The sequence below is a fragment of the Engraulis encrasicolus genome, chromosome 7, assembly GCF_034702125.1.
Source record: "Engraulis encrasicolus isolate BLACKSEA-1 chromosome 7, IST_EnEncr_1.0, whole genome shotgun sequence".
In the NCBI taxonomy this organism is placed as follows: domain Eukaryota; kingdom Metazoa; phylum Chordata; class Actinopteri; order Clupeiformes; family Engraulidae; genus Engraulis; species Engraulis encrasicolus.
Window position 1 is genome coordinate 9,126,816 of NC_085863.1, and position 24,195 is coordinate 9,151,010.

The 24,195-nt window shown below is 45.7% G+C and overlaps 1 protein-coding gene across 1 annotated transcript in view; it reads left to right on the plus strand.

The window, feature by feature from the left end:
- ehd1b (EH-domain containing 1b) overlaps positions 1 to 22,754 on the plus strand; it is a 42,576-nt gene extending 19,822 nt beyond the window's left edge. The window contains exons 3-5 of the mRNA XM_063202803.1: positions 12,141 to 12,553; positions 15,069 to 15,233; positions 19,242 to 22,754. Coding sequence (XP_063058873.1) covers positions 12,141 to 12,553; positions 15,069 to 15,233; positions 19,242 to 19,763 — 1,100 coding nt within the window. The 3' untranslated portion in view covers positions 19,764 to 22,754. The remainder of the gene's footprint in view (positions 1 to 12,140; positions 12,554 to 15,068; positions 15,234 to 19,241) is intronic.
- The last annotated feature ends 1,441 nt before the right edge of the window (positions 22,755 to 24,195 follow it).

The window sequence follows — 24,195 nt, forward strand, 5'->3', positions numbered from 1 at the left end:
ACACACACACACACACACACACACACACACACACACACACACACACACACACACACACACCTTTACCCCACTCATACATGAAATACTTAAAGGAAATGTCAATATTGAAAGCAAGCATTTTTTTGCTTCGAATGAAAAGGTAAAGACATTTTTGGAGTTAGTGCTGAGCAAACATGAAACGTGTGTGTGTGTCTGTGTGTGTGAGAGCGAGTGAGTAAGAGCGTTTGTGTGTACTGTATGTAGGCATGTGAGAATCGACCCTTGAAATTGCACGTCGAAAAGCTTTTACAAGCACTTCTCCTGTCAAGCTGCTTTGATGTACAGCCCCGTGTAGTTGATCCAGAGCAGAGCTGAAACAACATCACAGCCGTGCGTCCAGAGTCAGACGTCTTCAGATTATCAAGCCCTCAGCACTAATAGTGCTGCTCGTAAAGCACCACGGCAGGCAGATGACTGACCCTCAGTGGTAGACGGGCAGGCGGCATATCTATGTTGCAAATCCAGCTCTGTGTTGTTAGCCTATTACATGAGTTGTCTGTATGACATGTGCAAATCCAGCCCTGTCTGTCGCCTTGTCAAAATCAACCAATCAAAATGTATTTATTTAGCACAATATCACAACTATACAGTTTACTCTTTAAGTGCTTTCTAATAAACATTCTCACATTCAGACACCAGCTCTGGAGGCTGCCAAGAAGGCACCAATTGTCCGGGGTTCACGTGAGGAAGTGCATGCACAGCAATAATGGTAGCCTACTATTAGACCCAACGCTGGAGTGTGTGTCAGAGTTTGCGGTTAGAGAAACTTAACGTAATATTGACAGCTCATATGACATGTTTTTTATTCTTTACGGGTAGCCTTGTAGTAAGCGGGATAACGCAAAGCTGTTGCAACCAGCTCTGTGTCTGTTTTGTAATTGGCGGGAGAAAGTTTCTGCAATATTCATGACATGGCTCGTCTTTATTCTTTAGAACTCGTTGCTCACTTTAGTGGCACTCCACTACATTCGTCGTTCTCATCATGTTTATTAACAGACGTGTGAGTACAATAACACACCGCTGTCAATGACCACAAAACTTTTATCTGCTTAGTCTAATGTTTGAAAATGTAAGGGTTGCTAGCTGACTAGCGAGATGACTTGCAGATGTGCGAAGACAGCCCTAGTGCTGTGTCATCATAAACGTGCGGCCAGGGAAACTTTATGCAATATTTATGGGCTTTCAAAACTACTTGTAGACTCGGATTTCACACTCTCAACCTCAAGTAGGAAGTGGGGAAACCCAGAAACTAACTTGGGCCTCTCTCGCCCTGTCCACCACCACATGCCTTATTTAGGTGTTTCAATTTTTTATTTTATTTCCAGGAAGCTCAGATTTCAGTTTCACTTTGGTTGATATATGGATGAAGTCCCCACTGGAAATGACTTGGGGAGGGAATAGTCACGTGTCTTGATGGGAAGGGGGATAACAAGACATTTGAGAGGCAACACTCTGGTGCTTTCCGTCTCCCTGCTCTCTCATTTCACTTTCGTTATGTTGCCTTTCGCCCTCGGCCCCATTGGCCCCGGGGTGCCGTCATACTGTCTCTTCTCTCCTCTCCTCTCCTCTCCTGCTCCTCCTCTCCTCTCCTCTCCTCTCTTCTCCTCTCTTCTCCCCTCCCCTCCCCTCCCCTCCCCCCCCCTCTTCTCTCCTCTCCTCTCCTCTCCTGCTCCTCCTCTCCTCTCCTCTCCTCTCCTCGCCCCGTTACATCCCTGTTTCAGCTGTGACTGGTGGTGGGTGTCAGTCCATTACTGAGTCAGAGGAGAAAAGCCAGGGTGCAGCTAACGAGGTCCATTACTGTGTGTGCGTGTGTGTGCGCGTGTGTGTGTGCGTGTGTGCGTGTGTGTGTGTGTGTGTGTGTGTGTGTGTGTGTGTAGGCCTGTCACGATAACAATTTTTGCCAGACGATAACGATAACAAGAAATTATTGCGATAATCGATAATATTGTCTCTCTCGCCATTTTCAAACAATATAATGTGCAATAAAAAACACTGCTATGCAAGGTGCGGCCTCCTTCTTGAAACATTGAATTTAACATTTGGGGCAGCAGACTCAGAGGTTCAAATAATTAAGATTGACGCCTGCTCCAAGAAGAAATGTGTCAAACAATATAATGACGCAAAAATGCAATAAAAATGTGACTACACCCCTTCACATTTTTAAAGCATCACGGCGGGGAGCACAATAGGCTCTAAATAGGCTTTTTTGTATTTATTATTAGGGTAAGTTATGTAGTCTTTCTTTAACATTTTCTGTTATTTATCTTTCTCAAGCACACTGAATGGCTTATAGGCCTATCCATGGTGTGATGTAAAATAACCTACTGGTGGGGTATTGTTAATTCACAAATTATTACTTAGACAGCTTATTTCAAACAAATGCACGTTGTTACTAGCTAATTGTCAGTCAAAACCCAAATCAGCCCTGTTAAAGGCATTTCAACATCAGCGAAAAGCAAAAGAGCATGAACAGATACACAAGTTCCAGGTGCAGGCAGCTCTCTCTCTCTCTCTCTCTCTCTCTCTCTCTCTCTCTCTCTCTCTCTCTCTCTCTCTCTCTCCGATACCCTTGACTGGAACAAGTTGCAATTCTGCGCACTTTAAAGTCCTTTATGAACGCCCATACATTGATTCTTATGAGTTATGAGTCGCCATGCCTATGTTTCCCCTGTAGCGCGCTCAACCGTTCACATTCTCCTGCGTGACAGATTTAAATCCACAAATCTTATCTTCATGATTTGCTTGCACACTGCCTATTCATATTGTTAGTTCTAAATAAACAAGAAATATAGCGAAAATCACAAAAAGAACAGACAACGAACGTCGGGGTAGGAGGCGCATTGAAATAATAGTGGAAACTCTGCGAGGTTTAAAATAACAGCCTCAGAGCAAGTTTGTCGCGACGGTACCACTATGTCATGTTTGCACAAACACGTCTTCGTCGTGGATATTGGGTTGCTGCGCATGTTTCAAAATGAACATTTGCCTCCGTGTTGGAGCTGTTCATTCCCCCTCTCTGAGGAACGTTGCAGATGCGCTGACTGAGACTGGAAGAATATTGCGCTCCTAGTCTCCAGCGCTGACTCTTTGTCAAGGCTTATAAGCGACGCGCGGGAACACCAGCGTTCTATTTCAAAGACGCAAGTAGCCAGATCAATGCACTTTTTTCCAACCAGAACTGCACTGAAACTTAAAATTACACCAACATTTAAGCGTCATTGCACTGCGTTGGCCTATAACGCGCCATCAGTAGTCTTACAGCTACGGTAGAGAAAGAGAGAGAGGGAAAACAAAACACCACGCAAATAACTTATCGTTACTTATCGGGGCCAGAAAAGTGATCGTTCTTGTAAAAAGTTATCGTCCGATTTATTGACTTATCGTATATCGTGACAGGCTTATGTGTGTGTGTGTGTGTGTGTGTGTGTGTGTGCGTGTGTGTGCGTGTGTGTGCGTGTGTGTGCGTGTGTGTGCGTGTGTGCGTGTGTGCGTGTGTGTGTGTGTGTGTGTGTGTGTGTGTGTGTTGCTTGCCTGTGTGCTGGATATGTGTGGGCTGTCTCTGCCTAACCAAATCTTGCATCACTGTCTTGGAGAGCTCTGGTGCGTGTGTATGTGTGTGTGTTTGACTCGCAGATGTGCACGTGTCTGCTTGAGAACAGGAAGTGGACATCTGATTAGTTAAGTCTTTGTCAGTGAGCGCCTGCCAACCTGCTGGCCTGCCTGTCTGTCTCTCCGTCAGCCTGTCTGTCTCTCTGACTGCTTGTCTGTCTGTCTGTCTGACTGCTTGTCTGTCTGTCTCTCCGTCAGCCTGTCTGTCTCTCTGACTGCTTGTCTGTCTGTCTGTCTGACTGCTTGTCTGTCTGTCTGTCTGACTGCTTGTCTGTCTGTCTGACTGCTTGTCTGTCTGTCTGTCTGACTGCTTGCCTGTCTGTCTGTCTGCCTCTGCCGCGCTCTGGTTACGTCTTTGGCCTGATCCAGTCCTCGATAGCAGCCGTACTGTCAACACACCCTCATAGTCGGCACACACACAGCAGTTGTGAAGACTCAATGCCCCCCGGCCCCTACCGTCACCCGGTTAGCCTGGTTGTAGCCAGAGCCCGGAGGCGTGTTTGCAGTGAAAACTCAGCGGTTACGCTATCAGAGGAGCGGCCGTATGTACAGTGAACACAAACGTTGCCGGCCGGCGTCCTGCCCCGCACTGCACTGCACTGTACTGCAAAGGACAGCACAGCACAGCGCTGCGCTGCTCAGCTGCTGGCTGGCTCTATTTCCGTCCAGTGCCCATGAGGCTGGTGTCAGTTTACTATGCACTGCAGCCCACAGGAAGACAGACACTGCCGAGGCATTAGGCCAGCGCAGCGCACGGCACTTTAACCCCCTGAGGACTCCGGCTCTCTGTGTTTCTCACACACACACACACAAATGGATCGACGGACATGCATACATACACACGCACACACACGCACACACGGGCATTACGTACTACACACATGTTTGCATAGTATACACACACATTCTGTGTAGCTTCCCCCTCCCTCCCTCCCTCCCTCAGTCTTTCTCTGCCTCTCCCTCTGTTCTGTACTGTCTTGCTCATCCACAGTCTTATCCATGCACTTTATCTGTGTCTGTGTAAAAAGCCCCCATCTTTTCATTCATGACATGCACTGACTGTAGGCTCGTCTTGGAATCTTTGGAACATTCTACATTCTACATTCTATGCAGTCAAACAGTACATCAGCTCCTCATTAGTGCTTGTGTTAGGGTGTTGCCATAGAAGAATGACGGCATGGCTAAGTCGTCGCTCATTTCTTGAAATAGCCGAGAGCATATGGCTAATTCTATTGACGTGTGTCGGTTAAGCTGAAGCACTCCGGCACCAGCTGGAAATGAACGGCATCTGTCTTTGTTTGTAAATGCTCGTCATATTTTAGGAGCAAGATAATGCTGTCTCCTCCTGGCTTCCTTGACTGACTTGGAGTCAAGTGTGATTATGCGGGGTGGGGAGGAGGGTTCTGTATCAGGACGCTTGTAAATGTTTGCCGTATTTTTAGGAGTGAAGAAGCCTATGTAATATTGCATCCTGGCTCCCTTGATGGATTGAGGTATGATTATGCAAAGGGTGGGTGGTGGGGGGGTTGGCTGAGATGGGGGGTGTTCTCTATCCCAGGATGCTTCTTTCTAAGGGAGATTTCCTTTTTGGAAAATGCTGAGAGGAAGGAACCGGAGGGGTGAGGGGTGACACGTAATCGGGGGAAAAACAGGACGATGGCGTCCATTAGGGCACGCCCCCCCCCCCCCCCCCCCCCCCCCCCCCCCCCACTCACCACCACCACCCCTGCCTCCCTGCCTCTACAGTGCCTGGCCCACAATGTGTGTGCGTCAGGTTTTATGAATGTGTGTGTGTGTGTTGGTAAAAAAAATGATTAAGCGCTTGGATGTACATATACGTACATCTTATCAAGGTTCACAGCTTTCACAGCCAAGCCCGGCTTTAGCCAAGTTTGCTGTGTGAAACATCTGGAGGTCGTTCGTTGCAAACAAGAATTCCTCCTCCTCCTTCCCCCCTGAGAAATACTCCCCAGTGGGAACTCCCTTCTTGAGAGGGGTCCCCACCCCATACTACAGGACCAAACACAGCTAACAGCTAAACACGTTCAAAAAATTCAGTTGAGAACTCGGAGGAATATGATTAGTTTCATAAATCTTATCGTTCCTCATGTTCCCTCCTCCCTCTCAGCTCCTCCTGATGGAGACTGAGTAAAGTAGGTGATGCCATACACACAGGGACGCCGACAGCCTTGGTCAGGCCCAGGACAAACTGGGGGGGGGTGTCGAGTATTATGCACTTAATCTCTGCTGCACTTTAAAGGCGGATTCATACTTGGCGTGACTGGCGCTAGCCTCCTTCATACTTCACTCGCGACCTCACTCGCGCGTCACGTGACCCAAAATGACGTCACACGCCGTGGCGCGAGCTGCTGTGGCGCGATGTCGTGCACCCCACATTTTTTGTAACTTGTCGTGCGCCACCAGCGACCATGCAGGTAGGCAGACAAAGCAGGAGTTGCGAAGAGAGGCAACAACTACTGTAGGCTACTACAGAATGGATCCTGCATCATTTTGAGGATAATAAAATGTCCTAGAGAGTTATTTTATCTTCTCTCTTAAATGTTGTTCAGTGAAACAATTGTTTACTTTGTTCAGAAGCACGTTGTGTTCGGCGATCTATTTATAAATTCTGCCGCCAGAACAATGCTCTCACATGGTCTTGGAATGATCTGGCAATGTAGGCTACAACAAAAAAATATATGTTTCAATGTGGTAAGTCACAAGTCAGACGTTCAGTAGCCCTACAGCAGCCGTGTTTGGCTTTCTATTTTATACATCAGTAGAACTCACGCTGCGAGTTGCGAAAGATACTTTTCTCTCATGAACAGCAGAGGGCACTTCCGACAATGCGAGCGGCGCTTTTGAAGTATGAATAGTCTGGCGCAAGTGATGACGTCATTAATGGTTCTCGCGCCAAACGCGCCAAAGTGCGCACGTGAAGTATGCAGAGCCCTTAAGTGGGATGGGGGGGCTGGGGGGGGTCAAGCACTGGTGTCACTTTTACCTCTTATTTCACTTTACTTGAAAACCTGCTGCTACTAAGTATTGTACCCCAAACACAATTTCCTTGCCTTTGTGACAATGACAATACATTCTTGAATCCTGAATCCTGAAACTCTTTTAACTACACGTAGTGTTATGAGGAGCCAATTCTGGGCCCCCTCTCTCCCTGTGCCGGAGACAACTAACCACAGTGTCACTCCCCTCAGGTACCCTGTATACACCGCATTCCACATTATTATGCAAATGACATTTTTCGCTGTTTCCCCAAATAATCAATACAAATGACAGTCGTCATAATTTTCAAGTCATCAGCCATTAGAGTACAATTTAAAAGTTTTTGAATGAACCTTCCAATGATGACGGTATTTTTTTAAATAATAAAAAACTTTAAATGCTCTGTTCCACATTATTACGCAAAATAGTTTTGTAGTGTTGTAATCCAAATTTCTTTCTTTTTTTCCCATTTACCTGAAAACAGTTGGAATTTGGTACCTTCTAAATTACATTTCAATGTTCAATACTTGGTGATAAGCTCTTTGTCTTAGTAACTGGAATGCTGCGATTAACATTGAAGTCAATGGTAGGGCATTGCATGGGAGTTATGGAAGCCCAGATATCCTTGATGCTTTGCTCTCAGCTGTTTTTGTTTGTTTGGTCTGGTGACCCACACTTCACTCTTCAATATACCCGTAGATTTCCATGCCACGTTTAGGTGCTTTTGAGGTGATGACATTCTAACGCACCAGACATAAAACCCCATTGAAAATGAATGGGATGCTATGTCTGGTGAGTTAGAATGTCATCACCTCCAAAGCACCTACACGTGGCATGGAAATCTACGGGTATATTGAAGAGTGAAGTGTGGGTCACCAGACCAAACAAACAAAAACAGCTGAGAGCAAAGCATCAAGGATATCTAGGCTTCCATAACTCCCATGCAATGCCCTGCCATTGACTTCAATGTTAAACGCAGCATTCCAGTTACAGCTTATGACCAAGTTTTGAACATCGAAATGTAATTTAGAAGGTACCAAATGCCAACTGTTTTGATGTAAATGGGGAAAAAAAGAAAGAAATTTGTATTACAACACTACAAAACTGTTTTGCGTAATAATTTGGAACAGAGCATTTTGGGCATTTTAAGTTTTTTGTTATTTAAAAAAATACCGTTATCATTGGAAGGTTCATTCAAAAACTTTTGAATTGTACTCTAATGGCCGATTACTTGAAAATTATGACGACTGTCATTTCTATTGATTATTTAGGAAAACGGCAAAAAATGTCATTTGCGTAATAATGTGAAATGCGGTGTACACAGTTCAATAAAGACGCTTTTGCACACCTCTGTAGTTGGGCAGGTGCGTAGGATGGTATCCCAGCCGGGTTGTCAGTCAAGTGAAAAGAAATCCCGCACACTGTCCATTCCACCAACAAACTTTAATACAACGTTTCGGTCATCCGACCTTCTTCAGGTAAAGTTCACTTTTTTCAAACTTTACCTGAAGAAGGTCGGATGACCGAAACGTTGTATTAAAGTTTGTTGGTGGAATGGACAGTGTGCGGGATTTCTTTTCACTTACCCTGCATACACACACGGCCGTTACTAGGCACTAGATTTATTACCCCCAAATAACATTGCGCCTTCAAAATATTTGATCCTCTCTCTCCCTCTCTCTCTCTCTCTCTCTCTCTCTCTCTCTCTCTCTCTCTCTCTCTCCCTCTCTCCCCCTCCCTCTCCCTCTCTCTCTCTCTCTCTCTCTCTCTCTCTCTATCTCCCTCTCTCCCCCTCTCTCTCTCTCTCTCTCTCTCTCTCCCCCCTCCCTCCCTCTCTCTCTCTCTCTCTCTCTCTCCCTCTCCCTCCCCCTCTCTCTCGTTTGATGGGTTGTGAGCCACTCCTGCGTTTCTTGTGTTTTACGAGGTAGGGAGATAAGAAGAGTGAGTCTCGTGGACGGACTTTGGCAAAGGCTGGGCCCAGTCAGGGTCACTGCTCTCTCGCTCTCTCATTCTCTCGCTCTCTCGCTCTCTCGCTCAAAATCTTGCTGACGCTGCTCGAACTTTGGCTGGGGAGCGGGAAGATCTTCTTATCACCGTTGATGAATGAAATACTGAAGTTCGACACACATTTTTGAACTATGAATAAGTGAAAAATAACTTCTTTCCAACAATACAGATTGATTTGGTAAGGATAGGGAGAATAACAATGTGTGAATACTTGGTCTTTGTATTTTGTCCTATGTCCTCAAGTATGTCTATGTGTTCTAAGGTTGAATGATTCCTTTCAAGTCCTCCTACTTGTCCAGCACTTTGGACAGCTACCTCTGTTGTATTTTAAAGTGCTTTATAAATAAAATTGACTTGACTTGACTTGAGTTGTCGTCAAACTCAAAATCTAAAACGTATAAACTCCTTGCTGTCTTCAACCTGTTGCACAAGATGGCGGAGGGTGGCAGTGGTTACTTATTAAAGTTGCGGCTGCTGGGCACGTTGTCATGTCGGTGCCCTAGCTGTAAAGTCATGAGGTCCCTCCTGGCCTGGGTTACATTACATTACATTACATTGCATTTGGCAGACGCTTTATAACCAAAGCGACTTTCAAAAGAGGACACAATCAAGCCAACATCACAAGCAAATACAAAGTGCACAGGAAATATACAGAACAAGTGCAGTTGCAAAGAGGGGTTGTACATTTTTTTTTTTTTTAAGCGTAAATAACGAGCACACACACACACACACACACACACACACACACACACACACACACACACACACACACACACACACACTAAACTAGACATGTCAAGATGAGGGTTGATGATCGGCATGCAGTGCAGTGCCATGATTTATTCCCATGCAAACAACACATGGAAAAGGTCTTCTAGAATGTTATCAGTCTATTTCCCTCCCGAGCAGAGACGAGTTCTCGCTGGCTGTTACTGATTATCAGTTATTTTTTCAAACCTTTGCTATTTAGGGTACCGGTGGCAGGATGACATATAGCCATATTTTGTTTCCCACCAGAATGACGGCTATAGATCACTCCATCATCTTGAAACATGCATCCAGCAAATGCCTATTACACATGCACACACTCGCACACACACGCTCTGTGACATTCCCATTGTTTAGCCCTAACCCTAGGACTCCCTGATAACTTGGTGGTTACATTGTCACTGAACATGCATACTATCTCTCTCTCTCTCTCTCTCTCTCTCTCTCTCTCTCTCTCTCTCTCTCTCTCTCTCTCTCTCTCTCTCTCTCTCTCTCTCTCTCTCTCTCTCTCTCTCTCTCTCTGGCCTTGTGACCCCCTGATAAAGCTGACCTTGCCACCGTGTCAGGAGGGGGAGGGGGAGGGCAGGGAGGAGGGAAGCGCGAGGAAGAGCGGATGTTCCAGGGGTTCCTTCCTGTTTTGTGACGATGTCAAAACTGTGTATGAGTAGGGGGGTGGACGCAGGTTGTGTTTGTGTGACTTGTGTGTGAGGGCAGGACCTGTGTGTGTCTGTGTGTCTGTGTCTGTGTGTGTGAATGGACAGGATCCGTTGTCAACCCACCTTCTCTGTGTGTGGGTGGAGGTTAGGGGCTCTGCTGTTATCCTGGTGTAGGGCTGTCTATGTTTGTGAAGGGCTAGTCTGTTGTCACCCCGTCATGTGTGTGTGCAGAGAAATGGAGAGACGGAGATAGAAAGAGAGAGAGAGACAGACAGACAGACAGAGAGAGTGACAGACAGAAAGAGTGAGTGACACAGTATGGCCTCGGAAGCCTTCCATCAGAAAGGGCCCCTCCCAGGCTGTCACGTTGTCACGGTGAGACGGCGGCATGAGAATGGATGAGGCGCTTATTTGGTCTGCCGTTTCCTGGCGCAGGAAAAGGAGCGAGTAGTTCTTCTCCTTTTTCCAACTCCCCATCCCCACCCCAATCCCCCATCCCCTCCTTCTTCCTTCAAACTTATTGTGCAATCGCTACCTGTTTGTAGCCATGTCGTGGGACGGCAGCCCAGGCTGATGCCGAGTGATTCCCAGCAGGGCCGCTGACAGCTTGGACTGGGACCAGGTCATCCAAAAGGGCCCCCCTGACTCAATACATAGAATGTAAATGAGGACCCAATTCTGGGCACCCCCTCTAGCTGGGAAAGTAAGAAACATAATTTCAATTCTTTGCATGACCAGCTTATGTAAAGAAATTGACAATAAAGCCGACTTGACTTGAATTGACTCTCTGGGCCCGGGACAACTGACCCCTTTATCCTACCCCGCACTGTCGGCTTCCCTGACTCTCGAGTAGCTTCAGGGTTTACCGGCAGGCCACACCACAGGATGCTCCCCGGGTGGCGCTGGCTGGCTCTCAGCCCATCTCTGATGGATATACGAGGACATCACTTGTGGGAAGACGCCAAACTCACTCTCGTGACTCCATGTGGCTGAGGAGGAACGAGCATAACAACGTAACACAAAAGTGATTGACACGCAGCGAAACACAACCTTGACACTGTATCATTACTGTGAATTAGCACCCAGCACCATCCAGCTTTGCTTTCACTCAAGGCTCAAGTTTGATTCACTTCCCTGTCAGAAGTATAAGGGAGAAAGTGATAGGAGGTAGTTGAGAGTCTGGTTTGAGAAAGTGGAGAATCATTTCTTACCACAGATGGTTTCACTAAGGAGCCGCTCACACACTTTGTTGAAGAGTTCAGGGAATTGGTTGGAAACGCATGACGGGAAGACTCGTTGCCAAAGATGTCTTGGGTGGTCCATCTTTGGTGGTCCCATTGCCATTTCTGATGTGATGTACCCCATATACCTGGTCGAAGAGTCATGGCTATCGGTGATCAGTTGGTTTGGGGACTGATGGCAACACATGACTGACAGACTGATGCTCTAGATGTCCGTCTCTTACTGTATAGTGACATCTTTCCATCTTTGTTACTTGAAAATTAAATGACTCCTTTCTTTCCTTTTTCAGGGTTTTTCTTCTGCCTGTCCCACAATGTCACTTGTAACCCCCTTTAAATCAATGCCTTCTCTTTGTTTTTTCCCTTCTCTCTGTTTCTGTCTTGACTTGCACCCTATACACACAGGGCATGTGGTTTACAGAGTGTGTAGAACACATGCTGGTTAATTAACTTTCTGTTACCTCGTTTTTTTATGTAGCTTACTTTGTGTGTCTGCCTTGTTGCCCTATCCCCTATCCCCTTTCCACAGACTATGACTTCTCTGCGCTCCTGTGGTGTTTCCTGGTGCTTTCCTAGTTGGTCAAATGTTGCCTAGTTGGATCTCATCTTAGTGTTTCTGTGTCTGTTGCTATGATTTCGTGAGGGTTCTTGAGTGGTTCTCATCTTTGCATTTCTATAATAATAATAATCCAAATGTTTTTTATAGTGCTTTTCTTCAGACTCAAATACGCTTTACAGGCGTCTCTGTCTACTCTATAGGCTATGCGCTTCTGGAGGGCTTCTAGTCGGTTCTCATCGGTGTATTTCTATCTCTCCCCCGCAGGATATGACTTCGCGGCGGTGCTGGAGTGGTTCGCCGAGCGCGTGGACCGCATCATCCTGCTCTTCGACGCCCACAAGCTGGACATCTCGGACGAGTTCTCAGAGGTGATCCGCGCGCTCAAGAACCACGAGGACAAGATGCGCGTGGTGCTCAACAAGGCCGACCAGATCGGCACGCAGCAGCTGATGCGTGTCTACGGCGCCCTCATGTGGTCGCTGGGCAAGATCGTCAACACGCCCGAGGTCATCCGCGTCTACATCGGCTCCTTCTGGGCACAGCCGCTGCTGGTGGCCGACAACCGCAAGCTGTTCGAGGCCGAGGAGCAGGACCTGTTCCGAGACATCCAGGGCCTGCCCAGGAACGCCGCGCTCAGGAAGCTCAACGACCTCATCAAGAGGGCACGCCTGGCCAAGGTGATGGGGCAGGAGGATGGGGGAGCTAGCTGGGGTACCTTCATAGAAGTAAGGTACATTGGCAGGGGAGGAGAGTGGGGGGTGGGGTTGTAAGGGTAGAAGTAAGGTACCTCGGCAGGCAGGGACGGATCATGACTCCATGGGCCCCTGGGCCAGACAACAAGAAAGGGCCCCCTCCAGATGTTAGAGACCCTATAGTGTTCGGCATTCAGGTGTTTTTCCCCTGAAAATATGTGAAAATAGAGTTGTTAAAAGTGTGATTTTACACAACATGAGAATGGAAATTTAGAGGATTGGGCTTCAGGGCCCTCTGAACTCTTGGGCCCCTGGGCCTGGGCCCGGTAGGCCCTTGCAGTAATCCATCCTTGTCGGCAGGGTTGGAGAGTGAGTGGAGGTTGGAAGGGAAGAGGACATTAGAGGAGAGGAGAGGGGAAGGATGATTAAGAGGGCACGTCTGGCCAAGGTGATGGGGCAGGAGGATGGGGGAGCTAGCTGGGGTACCTTCATAGAAGTAAGGTACCTTGGCAGGGGAGGAGAGTGGAGGGTGGGGTTGGAAGGGAAGAGTACAGTACAGTACAGTACAGTACAGGAGAGGGGAAGGGGGATGGTGTGGTGTGGGGGAAGGCAGTGGTTCCCAAAATGGGGGTCGGAACCCCTAGCAGGGTCGCGGAGGTACTGATGGAGGCGGGTCACGGACAAAAGAGACATTGCATAAAAATGGGAAATCCACTGGTTAATAGCCAACATAATTCCATTATTTGGTTAATAACGGCACTTATATGGTTAATAGAAGACCAAGACTATGATGGGTGGGGGGTCTTGAAAATGTTTGTAAGTTCAAAAGGGGTTCCCTGCTGAAAATGTGGGAATCACTGGGTTAAGGCAGCTAGCAACAGTATCTCTGGTTAAGGGGAGTGTTGGGATTCTAGGGGGCCTGGGGTTCGTTAGTGGAAGTGGGGTACCTAGGTAAGTTTGGGAAGAGTAGAGTTGACTCCTTTGACAAAATTGGGGTCTTTTGACAGGTAGGAAGTCCCCTTTAACACACAGGCTTATTGCAGAGAGGCCTGTCTTGGTAAGAGGAGGGGTCAGAATGCTCCGAATTTGAGTATTCTAGGCTGGGATGCAAGATGAAGTCAGTAGTGATGGGTGGATCAGAAGAGAGTAAGCTATACTCATGAACGGCTTGACGTTTTCCATGTGCGTTACGCCCATTTGTGGGGGAAAACAACCCATGCAAGTCAATTGTTGGGGTTTAATAAACGAAAGATACGGACCTGTAGACTAGCGTTGTTCACGCGCAGCATGCCGAAAACGTGTTGTGTTGCCGGCTGTTCAAACAATAGAGCCAAACAGCCATGGCTGAAGCATGGACTGTGTTAATTTAGACAAGCCGATGTAGCATGTAAGTTGATGAGACATTCCGTTTGTTTTCACCCATAAAGGGGCGTAACGCACATTTACGAGCAAAGTACCCGGATGGCCATTCATGAGTATGGGGGTGGGAGTGCAGGTGTTCACAGGTGCAGGTTGTTCTGCAATGAGTTTGATTGGGAGTGGGCTGGCGGCGTTGGGGTCAAACTCGCTTTGAGTCCTGGCCTCATTTCCTAACAATGTAGCAGTCAGTTTTTTGGCATTGTGTCAAAGTTCTTTCAGGAAACCTTTTGATGGCTGGGGGAGAATACGAGGATGTCATTAAGTACAGTGTTTAAAATACAGGCCCGATAGTTTCAGTAGATTAAACCCTCAACAATAACGATGTTTTATTTTGTTGCTCAGTCAAGACAGTCTTTTTATCCTTTCCTGTGAGGTGTGGAAAGACCTGTTGCCCAGCCAACACAACAAAATAATGAGCAGTGTTTTCTGTAAGCATCCATCTCTTGATCAAAGAGACTTGAGCGCAAGAGGGCTTACTTGCGTCATAAATGTGTAATACAGCGTGGGCCTTTATTCCTCAAGTATGCTGTTTTGATTTGGTACCTGCTGAAGTTCCTGTCTTGGATGTGCACGCCCTAAGCTTGCAGTGGTACGGTATGAATACTGTTTATTGGAATGGATGGGATGGAATGATCAGCTTGTTGGGACATCGTCATCACTCCTATGAAGGACATGATAAGTCATGGGCTTTGTTTTACGTGCTTCTCTACTTGTACTACTTAAAGTGATACTGTCCCATTTTTGGAAATAATCTTATTTTACACCTCCCCTTGAGTTAAATAATAGGGTTTTACTGTTCTCCTGTACTTTCAACCATTCTCTGGGTATGACGGTGCAAATTTTACCTCCCAGCTAGTAGTTAACATTGAGTCCTATGAGACCAGTTAGCTGCCAGATAAAATTTGCACTGCCATACCCAGAGAATGATTAAAATTACAGGAGAATGGTAAAAGTCTATTATTCAACTCGAGGAGAGGTGTAAAATAGGCTTATTTCCAAAAATTAGACTGTATCACTTTATGGACTTTATTTTAAAAATCGAAGTCATTGTTGATGCTCTTCTGTTTCTCAACTCCTCCAGGTGCATGCGTACATCATCAGTGCCCTGAAGAAGGAGATGCCCAACATGTTTGGGAAGGAGAACAAGAAGAAGGAGCTGATCGCCAACCTGGGAGAGATCTACTCCAAGATCGAGAAGGAGCACCAGATCTCGCCCGGAGACTTCCCCAAGCTCGCCAAGATGCAGGTAAGGCTAACGGCTAACGCCATTCGACCGCTTTATCGAGGCAATGGAAGAGGTTAACATGGCCCAACTCCAAACTCCAACTCGCTGCTGTAGTTGGTTGTAATGTCTTGGTATCCCAGCTTGACAGTTAGCTCATATCAATGCAACACGGGCACATGAATACGTTAATTAAGCTGGTATAATTAGGATGAGTTTTGCTCTCAGTTGGCAGACAGTTATTTCAACTGTTAATCCACATTTGGAAACAAAGGGTTTGTTTCACGAACCATTTTGGAGATGGCGAAAGGTGCAGAAGTGGAGTTCCGAGATGGAGGTCTGAGAATTAGAAGCAGAATTGTGTTTACTCGTTGCCAAGTCCGTATGATGAAATATGAAATAATCTTGGCTGGGGTGCGGTACAGATGACATGACATACAGTAGATAACACAGATAAGATAAAGGGATGAAATAGACAAAGACTGAGATTTTAACAAAAGTTAAATTGTAATAAAAAAAAATTGCAATACATATTCAGAATATTCTATGTCAGACCCAAGTCTTTGTCAAGGTATGCAGAAAGATGGATTAGGAGTAAATAGCAGACACCCTAATCAGAATAAAATGTACTTTGTGTACTATGTACTTGTTTAGGGTGATCTTTTTCAGGGAGTTATCATGTTCATGCAACCATTTCCTGAACCAGTTAAGATGACACAACATCATCAGTCAGACAAGATCAGATAGTTATTCAAGGAAGGAAGGTATGGTACGGATGTTTTGGGCCTTTATGCCTTTATTTAGATAGGACAGTATGAGAGAGCAACACGAAGGTAATGGGAGGAGAGAGAGGAGGAAGGATTGGGAAATAACCTCGGGCCGGACTCGAACCCGATCCCCGGCTTAAAGGGCAACTCCTGCCAATTTCAATGTGCTGTTGTATTGCTCACGCTACCCTTGACTTGTCAGTACCCGGTGACGCCGCATTTTTTGGCTCAGTCCTTTCCGAGATATGAGCTATTCTAATGGGGGCAACTTTTGTTTACATTTCAAAAAAACATTTTTATTTATTCCCAAAAACATTCAAAAGGTTATGCAACATCAGCACACAGCTAGCAAAGAGCGATACTTTTGGGAAAATATTTGGATTAGGCCTATGCTCATTTTTTTTAAAAATGTAAACAAAAGTTGCCCCCATTAGAAGAGCTCATATCTCGGAAAGGGCTGGGCCAAAAACTGTGGCAAGGGTAGCGTGAGCAATACAACAGCACATTGAAATTGGCAGGAGTTGCCCTTTAATGGTATGGAGACTAAACCCACTGAGCCAACACACCCCCATGGTAGGGTTTTTTACTTTCTGAATCTGGTGTAAGTTACTGTCATCTGTTTTGTTAAGCCCATTTAGTGTCAAACTATTTATTCAGGAGTGTGTGCAATATTAAAACGTGTTAATTGTGTGATGTGATCACACCAGAATTAATTTGCATTTGGCCAAACATGCAAGGTGGTGTGATGTTATCATTCTGGAAGAAATATTGCCACTGCTTCATGCAGTCTCAAAAGAACTATTGGATCACTTGTGGATTCAGCAGACCGAATCAATATCAATTGTGTCATGACATTGGCTGGGCAGGATGAGACCAGGACACTGGATGAAAAATGGACCATTAGATAAAAAAAAACAAAAAACAAGGCGTTTAATTTATCATGTAAGTCCTCCTGCTCCCAGTGCAACAGTTAAAACTGAGACAGTTTGTTTCAATTTAGTAAAAGCCATCCATCTTGCGTAAGCCGTTGACACCACACCATGCTCATCTTTAAAACACCCAGCTGGTGATCATCACTGTTCTCTTGCTTTTCCTTTCAAATTGTTCCTCATCACTTCATCACATGAAAACTATGGACACAGTTATTGACAATAATGTTGGTCAATTTTAGAACTAAACCAGTAAGTACAAATGAAATCTACACCACTGCTTGTGCTTCACACAGGCCAAAGATGATCAGTCACACCTTCTTCAAACAGATAAGTTACTGTACAACTCAACTTGTTTGTCTTGTAAGCAGTGCTTGTGTGCCAAGTTCTATCAATTCGATTCTGCAGTATCGATGCACTCCACCAAGGATACATTTTAGTTTTAATATTCCACTAACTCAAACTGGCAGTGTTTGGTTAAAGCAGCATCTGCTAAATCCCTTCCATGTATTGGAGCATGTGGTGTGGATATCCAGTCCGTGTCACAAACTTTTTGTTGTTGTTAATGCAGCACTCAATCTGCTCTTGTGTATTGATCCTATAGCGCAGTGGTTCTTAAACTTTTCCAGACCGGGGACCACTTTGTCCCCCCGAAAATGTTCAGGGACCACCTACAGTATTAACTGAATTGACAGTTGGCGGGTGCTATTCGACACTGCTAATTTTTGATACAGATCACTTACTTTTTATTCACATTTACTAGCCTTATTGTGGTGAAAATATGACTTGTGTTACAAATATAGCCTTCAGTTTGCTTATCTTGGAAAAGTAGAAATCCCTTTGAGGACCATCTGAGCTCTGTCAAGGACCACTAGTGGTCCCCGGACCACACTTTGAGAATCACTGCTATAGCGGGTACTCTCTCAGCCGTGAGCAGGAAGTCTTGGCTGGCCTGGACTTTAGCAAGTCCCAGCCCCCCTAGTGTAGTTCATGTCTGTAAAATGCCAAGCCTCCATGATAAGTATTGACATGTCTGTGTGGGTACTCGCGTTGTCTGTGCCTCGCAGGAGGTGTTGGCTGTGCAGGACTTTAGCAAGGTCCAGGCCCACTGGTGTAGTGGATCTGGCCATTTATTGAGATGTAGATGACTGTGTCTTTACAGGAGGTGTTGTCCGGGCAGTACTTCAGCAAGGTCCAGGCCCAGGCCCAGGCCCCTCTAGGGCAGTCCGTCTCTGTCCATGTCTACTCTGATATGTCGGATGAGGGTTTTCTCTCTTGTCTCTGCCTCACAGGAGGCGTTTGCCGGCCAAAACTTAAACAAATTCCAGGACCTCTGGTGTCGTGTGCACACCACGTTAACTGGTACTAACTAAGGATAGACCGATATATATATATCGGTATTTGTATCGGGCCGATATTTGCAGTTTTTAAGTGTATCGTTATCGGCCGATACACGCGTGGTTTTGGCCGATACGCAATATTTATTATCTTATGTCATTCGGGTTCTTTTAAAAGCACCAAGTCACTTTATTTTTTTATTACTTGATTGTTAGACATTACTTGATTGTTAAAGTGGGTGTTTAAATGTTACAAGTTCTACCTCAATTTGATAATGTTAAATGAATGTTTATTTTTAACTTGAGACCTGGAATATTTGTCATTTTATATATATATATATATATTTTTACCCATATCGGCCCCAAATATCAGGTATCGGAAATTGGGTATCGGCCAAGGGTGATGAAAAAAAAAAACGGTATGGCATCAGCCATTTAAAAAACCTGTATCGGTCGACCCCTGGTACTAACAGGTGTTGTCTGTGTTATTTACAGTATCAGGAAGTGCTGGCTGATCAGGACTTGGTCCTGGTGCTCTACAGTAATGTCACGTTCAGACCAAGAGCGAATTACGCTGCCTGGTAGCGGAGGTAGCAGAAGAAGTTTCGCCTTGAATTCGCTGTATTCGCTCTGGACGCGACATTGACATGTTTGATTTAGCTCATCACATAACGGCTCTGGCTTGACAGCCTGGGACATTCGGAGATGTGAACATTCCAATTGGTTATCGCCGAACCGCGTCATAGCTCATTACCATAAGATTAGCTTGACTTCAATCGTTAAAATTCGCTCAGTTCCCTGGCGAATTCGCTCTGGTAGCGCTGGTCGTGCACCGTCCATAGAGAATTAACGACTTCCGTCGCTCCGTTCACGTTGGTCGCTACTGGTGTGAACAAGGCATAAGTGTATCTTTACTCTGTGGTGTGTCCATGTATTGACGTGGGTATTCCCCTCTCTCTCTCTCTCCCTCTCTCTCTCTCTCTGTGTGTGCTGTAACAGGAAGTGTTGGCCGGCCAGGACTTCAGCAAGTTCCAGGTGATTAAGCCCAAGCTGCTGGAGGCGGTGGAGGACATGCTGGCCAACGACATCGCCAAGCTGATGACGCTGGTGCGGCAGGAGGAGGCCTCCATGCCCAGCCAGTCGGTGCAGGGTGGTGCCTTCGAGGGCACCATGAACGGCCCCTTCGGCCACGGCTACGGCGAGGGCGCCAGCGAGGGCATCGACGAGCTGGAGTGGGTGGTGGCGCGCGACAAGCCCACCTACGACGAGATCTTCTACACGCTCTCGCCCGTCAACGGCAAGGTGTCGGGCGCCATGGCCAAGAAGGAGATGGTCAAGTCCAAGCTGCCCAACACGGTGCTGGGCAAGATCTGGAAGCTGGCCGACGTGGACAAGGACGGCTTCCTGGACGACGAGGAGTTCGCGCTGGCCAACCACCTCATCAAGGTCAAGCTGGAAGGTCACGAGCTGCCCGCCGACCTGCCAGATCACTTGGTGCCGCCCTCCAAGCGCAATCTGTAGAACGCGGCTCGAGCCAGGCAGGCGGGCGAGCGGCGCCAATGACTGTACATTTTAATGGACGGCACGGTTCATTTGAAGCATTGTCAATGGTCTACTTCCTATTTCCTGTTTGGAATTGACCATCACCAAGTTTTTTTCATTGGCCTTTCTAACCAGGAAATCTGTGTTTGAAAATGTTTCAAATGTGTTTGAATTGGGGGGAAAAAGTGAACCTTGTAGTCCATGATTCTAATGTACAGTCATTGGGCAGCGTAGACGCCACCAGGGGCGGTCTCTGAGCCAGGGCTTTGGTTGGTGGGGGAGCAGGGGGGGGAGGAGTCAATCCAGGATTCCGAAAGTAAAAAATCCTTGCCAGAAATGATCCAACATGGACCCTGTTTCTCATGTGTCATTGTTAACTATGTTAACAATTTAGTTGGTTGTTGTTAAATGTCCCCTTTGGAAACCAAGTTGCTACCTGAATAATGTTGATGAATTTGAGCAATGCATCTCAGATTTGAATCATCTGGTCGCAATTGAATACTCAACACTGGTAGTTCAGATACTCAGTGAAGCCACTTGTGTCAAAAGGAAAACAGGGCAGGATTTTTTATTTTCTGAACATGGGCTTGACTCCTCTGGCCAGGGGTCAAACACGGGTGGTGATGGTAGTGGGGAAGGGGGTTTAGAGTAGTTGGGGGTTGTTTTGGAGTACAGACAGGGAATCGTTTTTGTGCAGGTGTCGCATTCCAGAATCGTCAATGTTACAAAACATCCCAAAACCTTGTGCCTGTGTGTGGGGGGGTTACAACCCAGTTGTAATCTGCTGGAATATGTCTTTTCACTTTAAAGAAAAAGAAAAAGAAAAAAAAGTAATGTTTAAAAAAAGATGTTATGTAGGCATTTGTCTGTGATTGAAAATGTTTTGATCGTTGTGGTTGTCTCGAATGCAGCCTTTGGGGTGGAGAGATTCACCAAGGGAAAGTTTTGAAATGTAGGATGGAAACGGAGTTAGCAAAACACCCTATAAAAGAATAACCATAATAAGAAAAAAAACCACACACACACAATATATGAAAACAGAAAAAAATAACTTTTTAACTTATTCAACACTTAAATTCCAGTGCTGTGATATTATTATATAGTTATGTCCCATTATCACCACTATTATTCTTAACGCTTTTGGGGGCCGCTATCAAATCTAAAGCCAATGAGGTTTCCTACCTATGGACCGTTCTTCCTTCTCTGAAAACTAAAAAATACTCTTGCCGCAATGTTCGCAATAAATGTATGCAAACCTGGCTGTGGACTGACCCAAGGAACCTGCTATTAAGTGCATGTGAAACACCAGTAAACCCGCCTATGGCCTACAGGCAATAACGGGCAACCTGGATTTATCAGTTACTGTACCTTCCAGTGCCACATATTCCAAATGACCTGGCTTCACCCGTCCTATCCAACCAGGTGATTGCCCTGATCACCTGGCCTCTTTCACAATGAATGGCTGAGGGCAAATCGCTGCCGTGTTTTAGCCGGTATATAACACGGCCATCAATCGGTGGCCAGGTGATACATACATTGTCCTGTAGGTGGCGTCTATGAAAAACATAATAGGATATCAGGCAAAGGCGGCGGCACCCAGGGTTGGGGCCATGCTAATAAGCTACAACGCGGCATCTAGTGTTCATGAGTGCGTTACAATATGCGACCTTGCCTCCTCCACTTCTGCTTGTCCCCACCTCCTGGCCCCTCTGTGGAGAAAACGATTAAGTTTCCCAGCTGTCAGCCTAGCCACAACAACTTTTGAGGGACTGTTTTTCATTCATCATCCCAATTGCAAATGAGAAGAAGGCTTTAACATTGAGCTTTTGCAAGATATTGAAATATAATGCTGTGGTCAGTGATGTCATCATGACATATTACTTCCTGGTATGAGGAGACAAGCACAAGTGGAGGAGGCAAGGTCGCATATTGTAACGCACTCCATGTCATGGGCTGCACGGCTGTATAAGTTCATTTAGGGCAGTCACCTGGTTGAAGTGCACAGGTAAACCCAGGTGGTTTGGAACGTGTGGCACTGATTTGAGTCCAGATCCAAGTTGCCCACCTATGGCCTGCAGGCATCTACTTCCGCCATCTTCTTGATGCATGTGCAGTTTCCTTTCTGAGCTTCTTCCTCCTTGGTGAAGGCTGCAGCCCTCTTGCCATAACACTCCTCAATGTCACCGCCAGTGGTGGAACAATCCGTCAACAAGGCGGTTATTAAAAATGCGCACTTGCGTGGCCAATGCGGCTGAAGGGAGAATTTGGTCGTGCGTGCGTGTGTGTGTGTGTGAATGTTTGGGTAACTTGTGTCTGTATGTAAATTCTGAAACTCCAACTTAATTACAAAAAGCGATGATGTGATTTATCTCTTTTTTTATCCAAACTACGTATGTTATCAAAAGGCTGTATAATATTGAGCATAGATAGACACATTTGACATCCCAGTTAGAAAAAGAAGCTTAACAATGCTGTTATCCCTAAATGACCAGCTTGTATATTACACAGGCCTTTAGGCAAGCAGAGGATTATCAGACATGGCAGCATTAACCCTTTCTTGGAAGTTTCAAACACTACACTCATGTACATTGTCTTTGTGACAAATTAAAGTGTCGCCTACATGACTATAGTACAGCATGGTGTACAACTGCATCCATCTTGTTTTCTGACTGGTCTGATTTCAGCGTAGATGTTTCATGGGCCTTTCCAAAGATTTTTCTTTCTTGATCTGTAGCAAAAAGTATAAATGAGAAATGAAAGACTAACTATGAAGTTAACATTCTTTGCTTGTATGTTGTGAATGTTTCATTGGGCACCACTGTTTATTAAAAAAAAAAGACACCAGTTTTGAAGCAAAAGTGCCTCTGATTGCTACGAGAAAAAAATGAATAGAACAGCAGCCATTCTCTATAAATAATGTTCATATGTATATGTTTTAGTCTATTTTGAAATAAAAATGTATCACATTAACATACTTTATCTTCATTTTTTAAAGTTTAAATGTACATTCTCTGTTCTTGGCCTGTGAGAGAAGGACTTTGTCACATCAACAGTGCCACCTGCTGGAATGAACTCTGCACTTCCTAAATAAGGCTGCATCCCAATATGTGACCTTGCCTCCTCCACTTGTGCTTGTCTCCTCGTCCCGCCTCCTGGCCCCTCCTCCGTGGAGAAAACGAGAAAGTTTCCCAGCTGTCAGCTTCGCCACAACAACTTTTGGGGGACTGTTTTTCATTCACCATCCCAAAGAAAATGGAATCTTGTACAAGAACGACAACTAGCTGGTGTGGCCAGGAGTGGCACTGCAGCTATGTTATCGCAGCCAAGTAAATAATGAATGGGTGCCAATGGGGCTGTACGCTTCTCTTAGAACTATCTGCCCGTGTGATTTTTTCCCTGGAAACAATGAAGTCGCGTTCGATAGATATGAGTAAGTGAAAGCATTTGCCGACACGTTTGCATCTTGTCAAGTGTTAGATTCGTGAAAATGACCCTTATTTCAACTATAGCAATGACATAACACGTGACAATCGACTTTACGGCATACGCCATTTGTTTTGTAGTTTTAAGTCTGACTTCAGATGTCGATGTGTTTAAAGTTATGTTAGGATTGTTGCGGACACCTGTTATTTATTGCATTTAAGGTGGTGGAAAAGCGGCATGTGTACATGGGGTAAAGGAAATGACTGCGCTCATCCTTAAGAATTTGGGCACCTTCAATTAACATGTTGGACGGTGGTGGGGGTTGAGGTGTGTGACCATAGATGTCTCTGCTAGGAGGATCAGTCAGAGTACGTCTCTCGTCAGCTCTGGTCGTGAATAGTCGCAGAGATTCCTCAGCCAGCAGGTATTAGCCGAATGCTAGCGTGTTGCAGGACAAAACTAACACGTCTTTGGGAGAACAAAGCCATGTCAGGAACCTTTAACTTCACTTCTAATACAACTTCCATGATAAGGTACAGAATGTGCACACATCTTTACAAACCAGAGAACAGAATCGTCACAAATCCCTGCTGAGCCATTTAGCCCAATAGGCTCCCATTCATCTTTTACTTGGCTGCGTGCGCCAACGGGGCTATAATGGGAGCCAATGAGAGACGGCTATCTCATAGCTTAGAACATTTCTGACCATCCCAATTGCAAACGAGAAAAAGACTCTACAATTGAGCTTTTGCAAGATATTGAAATATAATGCTGTTGTCAGTGATGTCATCATGACGAGAAGCGAGTGGAGGAGGCAAGTGGAGGAGGCAAGGTCACATATTAAAACGCACTCTAAATATCCTCTCCTCACTTATGATGGTGTACTCAAAAATTTATTTGATTTCCTGGGATTTTTGCCGAGGTTAAGATTTCAATAAGTGCAACGTGGTTTAAAAACTATGAATTATTGAACACATAAATTAGTTAA